A 20,459-nucleotide genomic window follows, 5' to 3' on the forward strand; every position below is an offset into this window, starting at 1 on the left:
TATAAAATAACTTCCCGCCTGGCGTGTGTATCCGAGGAAATCGTCTAACGTATCTTGGTCTTAGAACGTGTCCACTATCACTATTTTGAGGTAAATCTTCATATACATTTAAATGTGAGAGCGCCGTCCAGACTCTACAGGTCCCTGACAGAGCTGTGTGTTAAGTAGCTCTTAACTGCCTTAGACACATACACCTCCACCTCCAGGAACCAAGATAGCAACCGAAAGCCCTGGTGACATAATGATGTTCATTCTCCAGCAGCAAAGAATGAAGCCGGTTAGCCTAGAGTCAGTATTCATCAGGAGCTTGGCTTCCTGCATCCATGTTTGGTTTGATTGTGGAGTATAATCTTATTTGCACATGGAGGAGTGCTGGTGGTCGATTTGAAGGCCCTCGGGTTTTGTTTGTCAGAGTACATTTGCGGTGAGGACAATGACACGGGAACCAAGCGTTCCGGCTCCTTGCCAGCCTCCAAACCTGACTAAAGTTGAGCGAACTTGGTAAATTTTGTATTTCAGAAAACCCGTTACTGTACCTCTGGTTGTTTTTTAACGTTACACAGTTATCTTAAAAAACCCAAGCCCTAGCTAAATTAGATCTTAAAATAATTCGAATTCTAATCACATTTCCTAATGCTGTCGAAATGTCTTCTTTTAATGACATCATCTCTCATCAGCCGTTTATTGGAACAAACATGCTATTGATTTTAATACGCATTAATTACCGCCACGCAATTCTCATCCCTCTCGACTCTGATTCTCCCCCCTCTAGACGCTAATTGTGTTGCCTTTCATCGGTGCCCTTTTAAATTGCGTTGGCATTTTTGTCACCGCCCTGCCAGTTTTCATTCCGATTTCCGCGAAGCCCCGCAGACTGATTTACATGCAGTCGCAACATGCCACGGCACAAAAGATGGCAAGGAGGTATCCGGCTACGTTATTAAGAAATATGGAAATTCAATCTGTGCAATCGATTCATTTAACAGTCTCTTGTTATACAGTATATTGTTTATATATATATATAGAATATATGCAATATATGGTGGCCTGAATGTGAATTGTACGATGAGCAAAACAAAGGCTAAAATAAGATCATAATACAACGTAACGTATGAATTAGCCGCCTTAAAAATAGTTACGATTGCCGTGAGATTGCGTTGTGGCACCATACAGACCATTTTTTTCCCCATTTTCTCCGTTGCTGATGCTCATAGTTTTATTCCCTTCATCCCCGGCTGACTCTCCTGGCAGGCATACACTGCGATAACACTAAAGTGGGCTGGGTTAGCCAGACGAGCAGCCCGGTGTGGCCATAGGGAGCAGTTCCTGCCCACGCACGGGGAGCACTACCAGCGACCCAGCAGTGCCCTGAACTCCATCTCGCGGAACAAGAGGAGCGTTGTTCGACCGCAGCAGGACCGGCATATTGCTTACACTTCCTAAAGGGCAGAGGCAGGAGGCAGACATTGAGATCCAGGGAGGGGAGGGACATTTGCCACACATCACTGGAGCCGGTGGGACATCTTCCTCCTCTGTGAGAAACTGGCTGCAGTGAGAGGCAGAGAAGCGTGGCTTATTAACATACACACGTCTCATATTGTCTCATCATATTATGCGTTAATGACATATAAACACACAGGATTGTAATGACAGTACTCTTAATGCCATCGTCATTTCATATTTTTGCTCTCATTGAAGACCACTCTTGAAATGATTGCGAGACCCTCATGTGTGTGTGTTTGATAAACATTGAAATCATCAGACGAGAAAACAGTCAAAATATTTCCTAATTGTCGTAATGTCGTTCTTTTGCTCGCCACGTGCAGAATCAACCGCCGTTGCCAGGGATACACGCCTGCCAAGGCATCGTGGGATGCGAGCCAATGGACATTTGTGTTCTTGTCTACGCTCGCACTACAATTTTTGCATGTTAGACATAAATGCATTTTACAAAATAAAAGCACAGGATCAATACGTGCATACACAAACGGCCGTGTTTGGTGTTCTGGGGCCATGCAGTGCACAGCACATGGCAGGCTTCTTTTTATTTGTGTGTGAACTTGCTGGTCTGACCCTCATGTGATCAACGCACTAATGAGCCTTGTAATGAATACACAGTCACCGCTTACCATTTGATAGCCGCAGTAACCACGGGGCCGCCATTGAAACGTCACTAGTGCTTTTCTTGGCATGGCTGTAATTAACACAAGTCAACACAAACGGGATATAGATTCTCAATTCAGTACAATGTCGGCTTATGGCGAAGATGATTCATGCTTTATTGTTTCAATCGATGACCCAGCCTGAAGGGAGACTTTACTCATGTAGTTTGATGGCTCGAAGCTATCGGACTCCTTTAAATTAACAATACGGGATTATTAGGAGGATCTTATGCAATATAATATACAAAACCATTTCTTCAGATGTGTATGAAGACCTTACATAATGAACCATACGGATCTTGCTCTATGGTTTGAAACCATGTGACCCACGAGTTTTAACCGAAAGTTAATTCATCAATGAGTAAAAGAGTTAAATGCGACTACTCCTTCACACAGCTAATATTACAACAACAACATATCTAATATTGTTAGTATGTAGTATGTACAATATGCGAGTAACATGTTAGTATGTTACTCGCATATTGATACGCATCAAAGAACGCTCCTCAGGGGTGATTTTTAGACGATCATTCTCTCCAATGTCTGGACAGTATCTCCATAGATATTTATGAGTATCTCTGCTAAAAGCCTTCGTACCGCGGGTCCTAACGTGTCTCTCCTGGAAAGTTTTTATAATATTAACACAGCTCCTAGCTCCTGCCTCACTTTTATCCTTCTTTTTATACTGAAAATCCACAGGCCTTTCATTTTATGTAATAAATGAGACATTGCTCTTTCTACAGTCTTTCTTGTGCTCGCAAAATCTCTTATCTGCGTCAACAAGAGAACGACATCTTTTTGTACAGTGTTGGCCACCGTCGGGTTTGGACTGAGTGATTCGTTGCAAATATATAATACAACGCTAGTGGCCGCTGTTAATCGAGAACTGCGCCTTTTATGGATATGTTTGGTTTCCCTGCTCTTCATTCATTCTTAATGGCTTCTTTTGGTATTTTCCTAAAATATTTGCGTGTGTTTAAAACTTGAAAAGAAACAGAATGGATAGTTCACCCAGTAATCAACATTTTATCATCATTTACCCCATTGACTTCCATTGTGTGGACACAAAACCAATGCAAGTTAATGGGTACCGCCATTGTTTGGTTACCAAAATATCTTCATGTGTGTCCTGATGACAGAATGTACAATTTGGGGTGAACTATCTCTTAAGGTTTCACACTATTTCTAGCCACTGATAGAATATGCAAATTTGTGATGATGTCCAATGTCCATGTTTACACCTGGCCTCCGATAGGTATGATTTTTGTACTTCCATCGTATCGCACAAGGTGCTTTTGGAACAGTTTTCAGTCATGCTGGGATGACACGGTTCACCAGGTTTTGCACAAACCTGGATGGTGGGGCTCATGCCAGCTCGAGCACATGCTGTCAGTGAAGGAACAAGGGAACATACAGAATTTCATTTTCATTGTAACTTTTCGCTCAAAAAAGATCATTTGTAATGAAAATTGGTTGAAGGGTAATCTTGATCAATCCAAATCTTGATTTTTTACAGGTGGGAGGACACACCATGCTGCCCATCCGCTGGATGCCACCAGAAAGCATCATGTACAGGAAGTTCACGACGGAGAGTGACGTGTGGAGCTTCGGCGTTATTCTCTGGGAGATCTTCACCTATGGAAAGCAGCCATGGTTCCAGCTTGCAAATAATGAGGTATGTCAAAAACCAAAGCTGCAATGAGCACTGCCGGTTTGTGTGTACATATATACTTTTTATTTGCATATATTTGCAGGAAATGAAAACTGGAGAAACAGGTGAAAATAATAGAAAATATGCTCTTTTTTTCAGACCTCAAATACTGCAACAGGAATATCTGTGAAGTTTTTTTATGTGATAACCGGATTTTTACCACAGTTTTCATGTGTTTTGTCAACTGTCAGTCTTTCACATTGTTGTTGGATGACTTTGAAATTCAACAGACACGGGACTGGAATGGACCTAGTACATCTAGAAATGCTGATTAAATGAAAATGAAAATGAGGATTTTCTTTTTTCCTAATGGTGACCCCTTGAGTCGTATTAAAAATGAAGACAGCAACTCAGGCTTGTCCTGAACACGAGTTGCCTTTAAGAAAGGAACAGAAAATACATGCGTTGTTGGCTTATTCATTGCACACACTCCCTTGTGTACTGCATTAATGAGCAACCTGCTTCATTTTCTACTATTATTCCTCTCAATGTTACATTTCACAACTGAACTCCAAACATCTGCACACACACATAAAGATGCAGCTCCAAATATATTTCTATGTGCCTGAAAGCGCAGATTGTTATTTACCTTTTGGATTCGCCTCTTAATGAATACTATTGAAACACAAAACTACATTTTGCTACGGTTAAAGCTTTATACAGCTTCTGGAATACTCGTTGGTGTTTCTGGTCTTAATGCTTCCAAATAAAACCAAACTTTGATCTTAGTGGGATGCTGTGTGTACAATATGAGAAATTTAATTACATTACATTGCCAGCGGCTGTTTTTTATGAATAGAGGAGCTTCTTTTCACATCAGATAGGAAGTCATGAAGTAAAATCATAAAGAGATTAACTAATGCACTTCAAAGGAAAATCTCATAATACCTGGGTTGTTTAGGTTATGTTTCTCCCTGCGAGCAAAAGAAAGATGTTAGAAATTATATTTTGTATAAATGAAAGAGGCTTTGTAGGAGCATTAATATAGTTTGTATTTTGGCATTGTTTATTGAAGCACATCCCCCATTGTCATTACCCAGTGGCGTAACTTTGTTTTGAAAAGTGGTGGGGACAGAGATGACAAAAACAATACTTGTTTGTATAATAAATCGTTGAGAATATTTATCATACATAGTGGGCGATCTATCCATTGGCTACTCCGACTCCACTTCTTACAGTATGTGGTTCCCAAACTTTCAGAAGGTCACTTGGCTGTTGCGGTGCATTACACGTTTACAACAAAATGTCAGTTGTTTACACGTTTTTGTGCTTGGATACTGGATGCACAAGCAAGCGCCGCGAGTGCGGATGAGGAATGCTTTTTTATAATGGACGCATATTCCGCAAGTATAACTTACGAGTGTGAGAAACGGGAAATGTCTAGATAGCAGCGCATCCTGCGTTTTCCACGAGTTATAGATGTTTATGGCCCCTAAACAATACACACCTTCCGCAAGCATTTCTTAATTTCCTCCAAAATATGATGGGGACGTGTCCCATTTGTCCCACCTGCAAATTACGCCACTGTCATTAACGCAAGCCAAAAAAACTGCACACAATTGGTACACTGTACACAAACTCAATACAATATATTATTTTAGATGCATTGTAAAGTGTTGATACGCATCGGTAGTACTGCAGTTTATGTGATTTCAAATAAATACAAAATTACAGTAATGAGAATCGAATGAGTATAATGGGAATTACTCAATAAAAAAATCCAGATGCGTTGCTGTAATGACACTGTGGGGGGTGGAATGTGCATAATGGTAATAATGCAACAAAGCATAAAATCTTGATCCAAAAATAGAAAACAGGTTTCGTTGGTTTTTCGTTTATTTATGAAGATGTAACAAGTACAATTGAGGAGTACATTCGCAAAAAATCAGATAACTCCTTATTTTCATAAATCATATTTTTATTCTGCTATCATGTGTTTTTCTTTATAAAGATATAATTACTTATCAAATTTTATAAATAAACAATTACATGTTATAAATAATTACAACTTGGATTGCTCAATAAAAAACATGTTTTTTGCAAATGTTTAAAACCAAACATTTTTGCAAATGAACTTTTCAATTGTTTGTGGTATTCTCAAAATTACTAAAATGTCCGCATGCACAAAAAACATAAATCAGGCCGCATCTCTGAAAAGAAAATCATGTTTTCCATCGTTGTCGAATACAGCTGGATATTCAGAAATTTCTTTGGCACATCGGAGCAATTCCAAATTTTGAAAAGTAAAAAACAAACCTTCTGTTTCACAAATCACAGCTGGATTAAACACTCCACACAGAGATTATCAATATCATCTCTGGGAATCATAATCTGTAAATGGATGATGATTTATGTGAACTAGATGTGTGTTTTTTATTACATGCCGACCAGGCGACTTGAATACCAATGCCAGTGTTCCATATTCTGTGCCGGAGGGTCTGTGGCCACTGTATTGCATCAGAATGTTGTGAAACTAAATCAAAGTATCCGTCAATAGAACACAGACAGTCGCTAGCTGGAGTCAATGCAGTGAACTCAAGGGACAACAAACAATTATCTGTCTCTTCCAAAAGTCAATATAAAGCTGTCGACTCGATCAGATGTCTCGAGTTCCATAAGATGGTTGTATTTTTTTTATCGGAAAAGACAAGTCGTAGATGTTTTCTGTACATAACCAGCATACTGTTACAAGAGGGAACAGATCTGTTGTTGAAAAAAGACGTTTTCAGCAAGTAATTTCAGTGTCTGCGCTGCTTGTTATTATAGAGAGATACAAATTTTGCAGACATTATAATTCTGAAATGAACCAATAATATTCTTGATGACATATGAACACATACCCACGATGCATTGCAGTACAATCAGCCAATCAGAAGTATTCACCATATCTCCCTCGCTCTACAGGTAATCGAATGCATCACACAAGGACGTGTGCTGGAACGGCCACGAGTTTGTCTCAAGGAAGTGTACGACATCATGCTGGGATGCTGGCAGAGGGAACCGCAGCAGAGGTTAAACATCAAAGACATCCAGAAAATTCTTTATGCCTTGGGCAAAGCCACACCCGTCTACCTGGACATCCTGGGCTAGTGTGTGTTGGGATTATGTTTGTCCGTCTGCGTCTATCCAAAAGAGGAACAACCTGGGAATAACCCAAAACAACATGTACCTTACTGCTTCACTGTCAGACACCTACAACATGGGGATGGACTTAAGTGCCTGCTACTTCTTTCGATACACTGGAAAACAGTCTTTAAAAAGCACTTTTACATTTTGTTTACCTGCATAGAAAATGTACAGCAGAGAGTCTTTCGCTATTTCTTTCATTTTTTCTTTGGTTTTGGTAAGAAGAGCCTACTTTTGAACTCTGAAGGAAGAACAACGGAAATCCCCCTTTCCTCAAAAATATGGAAAAAAATATCTTTTGTTTTTGTTTCCTGACTGCTTGAGAAAACTCCCTCGTGGTTGTTTTTCTTTTTATAAAAAATATATTTTTATTTATTTTTCTTTCTCCGAGTGTGGACGTCTGCCATGTTTCTCGCTGAGGGCATCTCACCTTTGGGATGTGACTGCTTGCCGTTGCCAGGTCAGACGGTCGGCAAGGACTTTTTTTTCAAAAAGCCTTACTGCGCTCTGATTGGCCGGATCTTCTCTTTGACTCTGCAGGAAGTATCCAACAGGGCTTTTAAATACGACGAGGAGCTATTTAGCGAACGGATTAACTTGAAGGAGCAAAGGAACCACCAATCAATACAAAGGAGTTTATTTAAAAAAACGAATGTATATAATGTAAATTTCAGTGTCACAAGCGACAGTATGTTAAATTATTTCATTTCCTGATTAGATTATTTTAGTTGGCGTGCTGTTACGGTGAGTAAATTCTATAAATATTTTGATAATATTTTAATGTTTCTTTTCACATGTCCATAGGAATGTATGTCCATATTTTGATGTGAACGAACTTCCTTTAAATTCCCGTATGCCTCTTTTTTGTTTGTTTGATATGTGACAAAATGTGTCCATGAATAAGCAAAACACACACATACCATGACAGTAAACATCATTGCCTCACTCCTTGTATTCCAGAGACCATTGGCTTCTAAAGTGGTTCAAAAAGTAGATTGAAGAAAATCTCATTCCATTCATTAAACTTCATCTCATGGTTGTGCTTTTTTTTTTAAAGGTCCTTTTAGAGTAGTTGGAAGTAATAACACAAAGATGTTTAGACTGTTTGCGGGAGTTGGCATGTGCAAGCGTATTACATCTTTTTACAGTGTTTTCTAGAAATGGACTTCTTACGTTTTTCGTTATTTATAAACAAAAGTGCATAGCAAACATTGTCAGGTAAAACTGCTGTCCTAGTATTTCTTTTCAATCTCTCTTATTGTATCCACATTGTATCCATTGACTTTTCAAAATAAGCCTGTAACAAACTTCTGTGAATTCGGTCGCACAATATATATTCCTTTCTCAAACTTTAACAATTGGATTCTTTGTAAACACAGTAATGTGATAATGTCTTTGTCAGCTTTCCCAAAACTAAAGGGCTTATTTAGATCTTCCGTTATTCTGAATTGACAAACGGCAGTATTATATTGGAAGGTGTTCAGTCTCTCTTGCACGCTTTTGCTGGCTCGTGCATTTTCATTCAAGGTGATCCATGGCTCAGTATTTCTCTGATGATAAATCTGTAATCACCGCACGCGCAGGTAAACTTTACTTCCCTACTGACAGCATCCGCCTCGTCTGCGCCTTTTTAGGGAACACAATGAGCGATATTTTATAAATTCAACCTGTATGAGACTTAACCCTTAAACGTATCACATGAAGTTTCTCGCAACTTCCTGTCTAAACCATCCAGACGTGAAATGTGGAAAACTTTTCCATCTGCCTATCAGCGACCGCAAACTAAATTGCTGTTATGTTGCAATCTGCCCGTCACGATTTTCTGCTTACCCTTAATCTCATCCTTCACATCAGGAAAATTCCCGGTGCGGAGGAAGCAACTTGAACATTCGTTGATCTTGTTGTGTTTTTTTTTTTCTGCTTCCCACAGTGGCCAGATAATTCTCTCCCCATCTATGACAAGAGGAAATTGCAAAAGTCTTTCCATAACACCGACAGCGATGTGTTTATGTGTGATAAGATGCTTCTCATTTTGATATTCTTGTCGGCTGCGGGCCCCCGCTGCAGATAGTCACTGACTTAACACGTTTGCCCATGTCGAGTGCGCCAAGCTTTTTATGCAAAAGAGCAACACACAAGGTTTATCCCGGTAGACCGAATACCTGCTTTCTGAATTCTGACGTCTATGAAGTAAACAGGCCTGCCTTCACCCAGAACCCTGTCGGAGGGCTCATCTTTTAACAGAGACACGGTCCTCGTACTGACTGTAATTTCTGCAAAAGTCTCATTGATGTGGCGTACCAGATTTTACCCGTCAATCATAGCGCAGAGTGGAGCGTTCATGCTAAATTAGGTTCTAATTGGAAGGAAACAGACAAAATGTCACATTTGGCAAAGTCGGCAGTTCCCAGCGCACTGTAGAGAGACATGCCATACAGAAAGTGTTATAAGAATAAGAAATACAAATTATATATTTATTTAACTTTTATATTATATTATTTTCATATTTTATATTATATTTATCTTATTCAGAAACCAAACACTGCATGTATATATATATATATATATATTGTATATATCTATCTATCTATCTATATATATATATATATATATATATATATATACATTACATATATATATTTTTTTTCCAATATTTCTTTCCCACCCATCTCACATTGTCTTTTATTAAAATACTGGTTTAATAATATATGGAAGAAATTCATTAAAACTCCATTAGCACAAGCATGCTTCATCTCCAATATTAAACAATTTAATAAAAATTCAGTAAAACTTTATTCTCTTATCCATTCATTACATAAGCGATTTCACCCACTAATATTTTGCCATACATAATCTTTATATCTCTATTACCCCCTTCCCCACGTGCATGTGGCTTCTATCTCTACCAAATCAAAACATCTACCTTAGTCCTAAAGAGAACTAGATGTTGTGACTTGCTGTTGTGAATCGGTGGAGCTGGTGGCTACTGAAGATTATTTGAGTCATTGACTATATAACTGTGACTAACGGGGTTGAAAGAGTCCAACATTTTCGCCGCATTTTACTCGGCGAGACCGATCGTTGTTCAATGACCTGTGAAAGGTGGATTACACAAACACGCCGAGGACGGGCCGGCTGCTGGGGAGCCCGTATCCTTATCGCCCAGAGCTGCCGGAGAACCGAGGCGAACTGAATTAGCTAAATTTTGTAAATGAAGAAATGTGGGCTGCAGCTGGTTCGGAAACGGGGGGACCAAAGAGGGAGACGGTGTGACAGCGGGTTGATGGTGCGACGGCTCCGGGGGTTGCCGTGACTCTAATGACTTCACCTTGCAGAAATGGGTGGAAATTACCAATGAAATGAGTTTTTGGTCCGGGCTTTTAGATATCCCTTAAATATGATGGCCGGTCTTGCGGTAATCCCCCTGAGGCCGAAGAGAGGTGTGTGCGGTTGGTCGGGCGAGTGTGAGAAAAGGAAGGGTGGGAAAGATGAACCGGTGAAGGTCAAACACTAACAGAGTGAATGAAAGAGCCACAGCGCTGTCTGTTGGCAGGCCAACAAAGTTGAGTTAAGCATTTGGAGAGAGGCAAAATCTCTCTCTTTTACTCGCTCGCTCGACGCCGTGGCAGGGCACAGGGCGATTGATGAGAGGTTTAAGACCTTAATCATGAGAAGAAGGAGCGAGGCAGGAAGCTGGAACATTATGGCTGGAATGAGCTCTCTTTCAGCACTTCATAACCCCGCAGAAGGGCTGCAAAACCTCGGCACTGTCACGCTTGGCTGCTGATCTCAGATCAGCCGTCTCCTCATCCATTTATCCTACCTTCTGCGAGCCCGATTTACCACACGTATTTAACGCATTCAAGACGAGGAAGAGAAAGTTTATTTGGGAATTGGTGACGAAATGTAAAACCGAACACGTAAATACTCAAATTTAGCATCTGAACAAGTTAACTCCTTTTTGTAGCTTTTGATTTATTTTCCTTGCAAGCACTCCGAGGCAAAACGAATTCAGGCGTTGCGCCTTTAGAACCACTAACAACCCCGTCAAATTAGACCGTCGATGTTTAGATCTCATTTAGCACCACGACACTTAATGTGGTCACCTGGAGTGTTAATCTTCCCGTTATGATGTCACGCTAAACATCTAAACTGATTCAATCTCTTCTCCCGAATCGTCCGCAGATCCCAAGCCATCGCAGTCGCTTGCATAAAACACGCCACCCTGCTTAGCCCGCGGGATAAAATTCTTTCTCATCGCTTTCGAAACATTTAATTAAAGATCATTATCTGATTCGAAACCCCACTCCTAAATTACAAATGAGACTACCAGAGCAAGTCCTTATCTACCTCCAGTGCATTGCGGCTTAAGTACTCTTAATGTACTCTGGAAAAAGCATTTCAAACCCGCTGTCGATCACAGCACGTTCCGCTGATGATACGAATAACAGCAGCCAACATTTTTGTTCATTTGAAGCACCGATATGGCTATAATACCGCACAAAATGTCTTAGTACGGCTTGCTTCGGCTCACACTGCAGTCCCTGTACGCTCTGGGCACATGGACAAGCATGTGAATCTTGTTACTTAGAACTGAAAGTGCTTCAGAGATCCATAGTTCAGGCCGGCAGGTCTCCAGAGCTGTGAGAAAAGCCAATTCTGCTTCTAAGAAATGCTGGCCGAATGCAACTCCGGTTTTCTTTGACTGCAGCATTAAGACTTCAGATGGGGACGTCACCCTGGAGCAAACTCCTGCATCGTCAGCAGACTTTGACGTCTAGATTAACCTTGCCGCTGTGAGCGTGCTGACGGGTTCTCATTGAGATGCAAGAAGCTTCTCGGACCTATTCTAAAATCATTGTTTCCTGTGTGAACAGGAAGATGTGAACGTGCTATCTATATACTATTTATAGATTTATAGATAGATGTGTGTCTATGAGAGAGGATGTTACTGTTTTTGAAGGAATATTTGAAATGAATGGTGATCAGTTCAGACCATCCACCTTTCCCAAGCTTACCAGTTTACCAGCAGATTTGAGATACACCAAAGAGTCCACGTGGAAGGCTTAACTCTCTGCCTTCAATCTTCTCCACTGAAGTGTTTTTTTGTTCCTCAATAGAGACTAAGGCCCATTGTACCACGAAAGAATACATGTCAATCAGAACAACAGGAGAGCTCCTTGAAATTCTCTGAACCATTTCATTCAACCTTGTTCCTCTCCGCTCAGACTGAAAGTTGTGTTACCGGGACTGTTTTATCTTCAACTGAAATGTTATTTTAGCCTGTAATTGTTCTGTTCACTTGTGCCAGATAATGACCAAAAAACCTGTTGGTCTTTATTCGATATCTAAACGTTGGGATGGCCAAGTTTCTAAAGGAAACTGCCAGCTACCAACTCAATAGGGATGTAATAAGTCACATTAGAAGTCGGCGTCTTTCCAAGCTTCTCAAATTTTGTGCGGTATACTTTGATGTATGAAATAACCTTAGGTGGTCTTTCGCTGGTGTTTGGCTGGTTTAGCTAGTCTCTGAGCCTAGCCAAGATGGTTGTTTTAGCTGGTCGGCCAACTGCAGGGTTGCAGCCATAAGCTCTGTCTCTGTCTTTGATTCGTGGTTGACTTTCCCACCAAACCCACCAATGATCTTAAGGTTTTAGAAGCAAACGATCCTGAGACTGAGACACTCGTGGTTCTTTTGGTGAAGGACCAACTGCAGAGAAACAGCTTTAATGTCTTCATTAGCGCCAAGGCTAACGGGTGAAACCCCCTGCAGGGTTAAGAGGGTGCTTGCAGTAACCTGCCCGTACAATACGCAGACTAAAAATAGCATTTGGAGAAGTAGCGTATAGATGAGTGGGCAGTGAGTTCTGCTCACTCCTCGTTTGCCTTGAAGCTCGAGCGAAATATTAGATCACAGTAAACGCCCACCTGACCAATGCTACCCACAGACTACTGCAAACTAGCCTCTTACTGCAGCATATGAAGATAAAATGTCTGAGTCACAGTGTGTAAAGGGTGACATCCGACCTTTTAGTTTACATAAAGGCTTTGGAAATAAACTTTGATGCATTTAGCTTGTTGAAAATGCTGTCGATATTTCGCATTTATTTCGTGGTGCATTTTGTTAAAGTGATAGTTCACCCAAAAATAAAAAACTCTTACTCACCCTCTTGTCATTTCCAACCTGTATGACTTTTTTCTTAAGCAGAACAAAAAATAAGATATGTGGAAGGATGTTGGTAACCAAACAACGGCGCCACCCATTGACTTGCATTGGTTTTGAGTTCAAACAATGAAAGTGAATGGGGGCCAGTGTTGTTCGATTACCAACATTCTTCAAAATATTTTTATTTAGTAATCTGCAGAAAAAAGAAAGTCATACAGGAATTAGGGTTAGTAGGAGGGCGAGTAGATGATGACTCAATTTTTGGGTGAACTATCCCTTTAAGGCTGAACGAGATGAAGAACTGGAAGATGGTAACCAGTTTCAATGTCACTTTTATGCGCATATGCACAATGCAAATTTGCAACCAGTTATTAGTTCATGCAGACCCTTGAGATGAGCATATAGGGCACTATTTTTAGAAGGTGTTTGATGGCCAATATGGACAGCAAGAGAAACAAAATAATTGATTTGCTTTGGATTTTGAGGCTGTAAGTGATCTTTTATTATAAGTGAACCTTATGTTTTTCTCAAACAAACTGTATAATTTTTTTTATGTTATTTTGCTTTTACAATTGCAAGGCCATTTGCTGTTGTGTTTACGTTAGCGTTAATAACCTGTTGTTTTATTGTTAAAACATGCCTGCTAGTCTAGGCTGTTGTTCATATGGTCTTTTTATGTGTATTTTTACGTTAAACTATGTTCTCTAATCCCGGTTTAGATAAGTAATCTATTAGTGGGTTCTTGACACACCGACATTGGTTTAACCCACAGCTTGCATTTGAGTAGATTGGTTAAAAGAGGAAGTGATAAAAAAAATTAAAAACATTAAATAGTAATTAGCTTTGCGGTTGTTTTAAACTTTAAGGTCATTGATCTTTCCAACCCACAAAAGATTTCACGAGCATGTTTTGAAAAGCCGTCAGAATGTGACAAGATAAAGAAATGATTGTGCCAGCTCTGATGTTGGAAACATCAACCATTTTAGGTATTATTGTTTAATAATGTCAAAAACAGGGCCGGCGCTCTTCTTATTATTTCCAAAACAAAGACTGATGATTAAAGAAACACATTACTTTTTTCTCAGCTCACATTGAAGGGTCTTGACAAATCTCCATACCAGATCACGTAGATTTTTTAACAATATTATGAAAGCCATAAATAGTCTATTTGCTATTTAAAGCCATACGAGGAAAAATAAAACTCTGTTGTGTATACAAATTCTGTTTTCATCAAACCCCCAGACCATTAGCTTAATTATTTGAATATATAATAAAGACAGCATCTTAAACTAAATGTTTCTCTCTTCACGGTGCTCAATCCAGTCGGTAGCTGAAAACTTCACAGCGGGAACTGACATTTCAGACCTTGTTGTAAAAGCTAACCACAGGTATATTAAAGTCTGCAGGCAGGAGGATTTGCTCTCATCCCAAAAAACATGTCTCACCATGTATTGTTTGGTCCATCTTTTCATCTCTCAAACATCCCGGCCCTCCAGGTAAAGAACGCACTACTATACTATGTACACTTGACCATTAGACGTCATATGTCACGGTGCGGCTCTGACGGAGAGCCAGGTCAGTGATCTGGAATCCAGGGAGAGGTGATGGGACGGTAATCTTGAATGTAATGGGACTCTGTTTTTGTAACTCATCTCAGATTATTCCGGAAGAGAAATATATTATCGTAAAACAGTCTTGAATCCATGTCAACAAGTTGAGTTTTCGCTTCTTTGTTCCACAGCTTGTTGCCATTGTTCTTGATGTCCTACAGGTATAAACAATGCTTGGGCGAGTCATTAGCAATATTTGTCATATTCGTCCTTCGTATGATTCCTAATATATTTCTCTTCTGTGGTTTGTGTGTGAGAAAAAATCTGTTGCAATATTAAACCGTGGGAGACGTTTAAGATACGCATCTGTATGCATCTGTTTCCATATGTGGTCTTTCATTTGAGTTAACGTAAGAGCAGCTGAGCTAGTCGAGGAGCTATTCGACAGTCTTGATATTTATAAGTGTGACGAGTGCTGATATTTTGTGTTTTCATTGCCATCGCTCTATGTACGGTTTTAAAATAACTTTGTGACACCCTCTGGCATCCGCAGTAATGTATTTTCCATCTGAGAAGTCTGACGTGCTGACTCTACAAGTCTCTCGACTATTTCTATTATCGTGTCCGATCCCTCGTCGGAATGGTGTCGGAACGAGGTGTGGAAAAAATTTCCCAGATTCCTCTGTTTGTAACTCATCGTTAATCCACCTGTGTTCCGTTTTCTTCTCCATCTATAAACTAAAAACAGCTGTAACTAACTATGTATCCTACGATGATTTATGTAGACTTATTCTATAAATAAACTGAAAAAATACACCTGCCTGTGTCATTTCATATTTGTTTTTATACGATTCTTTGAGACGTTGCGATACAATGATGTCATTCTTAAAACATCACAATATATGAAATACAGCACGATGTCATCAGAGCACACAGGACCCTCGAACCCCTTCGGCTGGTTCGACATCTGACCTTGAGTCAAATAACTTTCTCTGTTCACACACCAGGCTGGAGGACATGATATAAGTGCTTCTGCCATCACGGCTATATATTACTTGCACCCAAATCACTCTGTATCCTCGACAGGCTGTCTCCAGGGTGGGAAGGAGGCCGTTAGCACCTCCGTTCCTGCAGTCTGATGATAACCTCTTCAGTTGTGACCTTTCCAGAGAGAGCTGTGTAAAACATGGCCTCCATTTAACTCCACGCAGCGGTGAATTAGATCGTATTCGACGTCTTTCTTTACCTACAATTGTTAAATCACTTAGAGCTTGCGACAAAAATCATCAATAGAACGGTCAAAATGTGGCTCAACCAAAAAAGAAGAAAAAATGAAGTGGTACAATATGGTCAACTCTCATTGTGGGGAAAAAAGCGATGCAAGATCTTTTGTGTTCCAGAGAAATAGCAGCATTCTGTTTCGTTAATACATCCCTAATAGATGTAAATTAATTTAATGTGCATTAGTGTTGTTTGCAAACTGTTCAAAGTTGCTAATTGTACCTCAGAGACGTTCATTAAAGGGAACTTTAATGAAGTTAATTGTTGTTTGCTGATGTTCAATGTTGTATTGTATTGTGAATGCAGAAAGATATAAAACGCAAGTGCTGCATTTTATATATTTCCTTGGGGTATATTTCCTTTAACATCTAAGCTTTACTGTAGAAAACCAAAGATATTAATATAAACAAGATGCGCCGCTGCCGTTTCAATGAATGGCGGAAATACAACGCTCAATTTGGCCGCTCTAGCGAAGGAAGTCCCGCCTTCCACTAAAACGAGCCAATTGTCAAACAGTGACGACTGACTATTCAATGGGGCGGGGCTCTCGTGAGGCGCTTGCCAGCATGTGCGCAGGTGACCTCGAAAAAGGTGATTTTTTAGCTCAATTTAAGCTTAGCAAACCAAATACATTTACGATTCATGTCATGTTTAATAAGTGGTCGGAAATCTTCTTTTTAATACGACTGTGGATTTGCTATAAAGTAAATAGCTGCCCAGAGGCATTGCAAACATGGCCGCTAAAGGGGCACGATTTCCGTAGATGGACTTTGAGATAACTCATGATGGGATTCCCATTGTAAGACATGGTATACAACATTACAAACAGACATTAACAAACAAATCCCGTCTGATTTTAACCTATTGTAAAGTTCCTATAGACCACTTTGGAAGACATTAACAACGCTGGTCCACAGCGGTCCAAAATAACTTCTTGTTTCAGTTTTTTAACACTTCACAAACGTTTGAAAAAACTGAACCAAAAACGTATATCTTTAAGATGAAATTATGCATGTAAGATTTAAAGAATAGTAAAAGTGCTGAACCAGTACGGTACATCTTGTGAAGTGGTCTATAACACAAGTGAATCATTCTTGATATGACACCTGTCAAGTCTTCAGTGGTTTGTAGTTAATGAAGTCTCCATTTCTGTCTCCGCCTCTGATTCCGCGACCCACGCCGTGATTGATCGCTGTAAATCTCGTTCTGAGGGTCTCTTGTCATCGCTGTGATCCGGTCAAACGCGAGGGACAGCGCTCTAATGGATTTATAATTTACATGCAGGCGACCAAACCTTTAAATTTTAATTAAGACCATGTGGGATCTTGAGGAAAGAACATGACGGCACACCAGGCGATTTAAGACGAGATAAAGTCGACCTGCCAGTCTAATCCATGATGACCACGCTCTTCATTTCCTCCCTTTCAGTTTAGCTTGTGGTGGGAAAGTTTTACAAAGCGTCCTCAGACAGCTGTGCTTATTAAATATAAGTGCATATATAGAAATAGGCCAAGGCAAAATCAACAGACTTTTTTATACTGCGAAGGTAAAATCTTCAGAATTCTGCTGAGCAGGGAGTGCCAGAGTCTTATGAATTTGTACTCATGAATATTGAATTTTCTCAGAGGCTGACGCTATAAAAATACAATAAAGCACAAGATTATTTGATGATTTCCATGCATTGTGGGGTGAAAGCAGTCAAGCTATCTACTGTCAATGTTCATATCTTATACATAACGCTGGTTAAAGTTATTTTACGAAACACTTTTTAAAGTGATAGTTAATCCAAAAACAAAAATTTCTGTCATCATTTCATCGCCCTCTTCACATTTGAAACCCGAATGACTTTCCTTTTTCCAAAGAAGATGTTTTGAAGATGTTGGTAACTAAACACATTTGGTCTCAAATGCAAGTCAATGGGTGCCTGTGTTGTTTGGTTCCCAACATTCTGCAAAATATTTTCTTTTGTGTTCTGCAGAAGAAAGAAAGTCAAACAGCTTTGAAATGATAAAACAATGAGTAATTGACGACAGACTTTTCATTTTTGGGTGAACTACGGTGTCACTTTAACTTCAAAAGAGGAGACTCTCCATTTAATTTGATCTTCTCTCTGTGCTGGCTAAGTATTACATAAATGTTGATATGGATAAAATAGATTTAAATATATTATTATATTCATGGATTAACTAGTCTTTAATGCCTCCATAATTTAATAAATACGTTATATTCCACAAATTACTTATTTTAAAAATGTATTCGGCTTAATGATTTAAATCATGACATTTCAAATTTAAGTGTTACAATGTTGAAGTGTGCCCAAAAGAACAGAATTTCAACTACTCCAGTCTTCCAAAAATTTAGAGGAAAAAATCCCACCCGACCTCGGATCATTGGTCGACAGGAACTGTTTGGCCATTAAATAACTTTTTCAACTCTAATGTGCAGAAATGACTTCCCTTTATAAACTTTTCTGACTAACACATTACAAAGCCTTGCAAATTGTTGACGTTGATTTTCCAAGTCATATATCTCGGGTGTCTGTTGTTGTTTTCAATTTACTCATCATTCGCAGGAACTCCTTATTCCCACCAAGGCTTGAGTTCATTCAGCTCACCAGGCACCTGCTGAAACCCCCAGTGCAATGACAGGCATCTGTGAGTCAGACCAGACCTTCGTCGTGGCAATTTACAGATCAGACATTACAAACACCAAGCAAGTCAGACTGGTAATGAATTATGCAGACAGAGGGAACTGACAAGCCTTTGAAGGTTTGAAGGTTGAAAGGAGGGTGAAAGGCAAGTTCCTCTAGGGTGCAGACTGCACAACACAGACACGGGTGTTGAGAGAGCCACGGTGGAGGTGTGTGAAAAACATCCATGATGGTTTAATTTGGAGCTATATTCCCTTATTCGCTCACTGAGACTCACCGTTATCATTTTTGTATGAATCTGTACAAAAGCAAAGGATGACTAGAAAAAAGCAATGCTGAAGCCCCGCCCTCACTGGAGTGAAAACAAATCGTACTAAAATGCATGAATCAGATCGTATGAATTCAAATGATTTTACCAAAATTAGCCACATTCTAAGATAGTTATGTTTTTGCCCTGAGATGGATGTCTGTCAATGTAGATTCAAAATACTCAATCCTTGGATCCTCTGTGCTATTCTAAAGAAAAAAAGTCAAAATGTCAACAATTTCTTTATTTACAATACAATTTCACAAAAACCTACGTAAAATCTAGTGCATTTCATGGGGTATTATTAGCACATTCACCTGTTCAAACATTTACATTTAAAAACACATCTAGTGCCCTCCACACATTAAAAGCTCTAAAATGTTTTGTTCCTCCCTCCCAACCCTCCTCATTTACCAAATGCCAACATCAATGCGTTTAATGAACAGTACACCATCAGCTGTTGCGGTAAGTAAAGAGGTGATTTTTTCCGGAATTAAATTATATATCAAGCCGGCCAGGGCAATTCTAAGCTCTCGCTCTCTAGCCGAAACCGGCCTCCGCTTTATGATTTATTAAAACCCCATAACCTAAGGTCCCATTAACATTTCATAAAGTGAGCTATTTTCTCCACTCCTTTAATGTAGCCTACCTTTTAACGCGCCACATTTATCCGCGGGAGTACCAGGTGTTGCCGGAGATCAGGCACGTGGTGAGGCTCACACATCTGCGACCGGGGTGAGACTGGGCCGTTGGAAATGTGTCGGAATCACTGGATATTCCGCTTGGATTTGTAGTCTTCATTTTTTTTGGGCACGTAAAAGGTTAGCGGGTATAATTTCCATGTCTTTTTAAGGACGCACCACTGACACGTTTTGTCATTTCTTGGCATTAATCTAGCGTGGAGAATGGACTTTAATTGAACCGAGGCCGCTGCGGCACTTCAGACGCGATGTGATTGTGGATTGATTTCGGCCCGCTTGCTGCTAAATCTAGCGTTATTCTTTTGTGTTATGAACAGCGTGCTTAACCCCGTGAGCTCAAGGCTTTGTTGATCACCGAAGAATAAAACATAAATGGGTTGACAAGTTTAGGGACCAAACTATGAATTGAAAAAACGATTTGCTCTGTGTATGTAGTATTCTAAGCAGGTCTCAAGTGCACAACTGTCACAGCATTGATCGGCTTTCCACAAGTAAACCTTAATTAAATATGTAACCTCATAATAATGTTTGACTAATTCAAGTGGTTACTTAGTTTCCCTAATGAGGAATGCATTGCCGGTATTACAGCGTATTGATCAAATAGTGGTCTCCACCACGCACCTTCTCCGGTTTCAGCTCTAGACGGCTCTCCGATGTATTCTTTTGCCTTAGCCGAACCGCATCAACCTAAATGGCGTGCGTAACTGTGGCTGCTCGGCACCGTTGTGTTTCTAAGGTTCCTTGTGTTACACAAGTGAGAGCATCTTCGCCTTATCAGGAGCTACACGAAAGCGAGACATCCGAG

At 39.9% G+C, this 20,459-nt stretch overlaps 1 protein-coding gene across 2 annotated transcripts in view; it reads left to right on the forward strand.

The window, feature by feature from the left end:
• The window catches only part of ntrk3a (neurotrophic tyrosine kinase, receptor, type 3a), a 159,689-nt gene extending 150,221 nt beyond the window's left edge, over window positions 1–9,468 (forward strand). For both annotated transcript variants that reach the window (XM_056740254.1, XM_056740255.1), the window contains exons 16-17: window positions 3,679–3,837; window positions 6,778–9,468. In XM_056740254.1, coding sequence (XP_056596232.1) covers window positions 3,679–3,837; window positions 6,778–6,963 — 345 coding nt within the window. In that variant the 3' untranslated portion in view covers window positions 6,964–9,468. The remainder of the gene's footprint in view (window positions 1–3,678; window positions 3,838–6,777) is intronic.
• Window positions 9,469–20,459: the final 10,991 nt, after the last annotated feature.

This window comes from Triplophysa dalaica, chromosome 24 (genome assembly GCF_015846415.1).
Source record: "Triplophysa dalaica isolate WHDGS20190420 chromosome 24, ASM1584641v1, whole genome shotgun sequence".
NCBI lineage: Eukaryota > Metazoa > Chordata > Actinopteri > Cypriniformes > Nemacheilidae > Triplophysa > Triplophysa dalaica.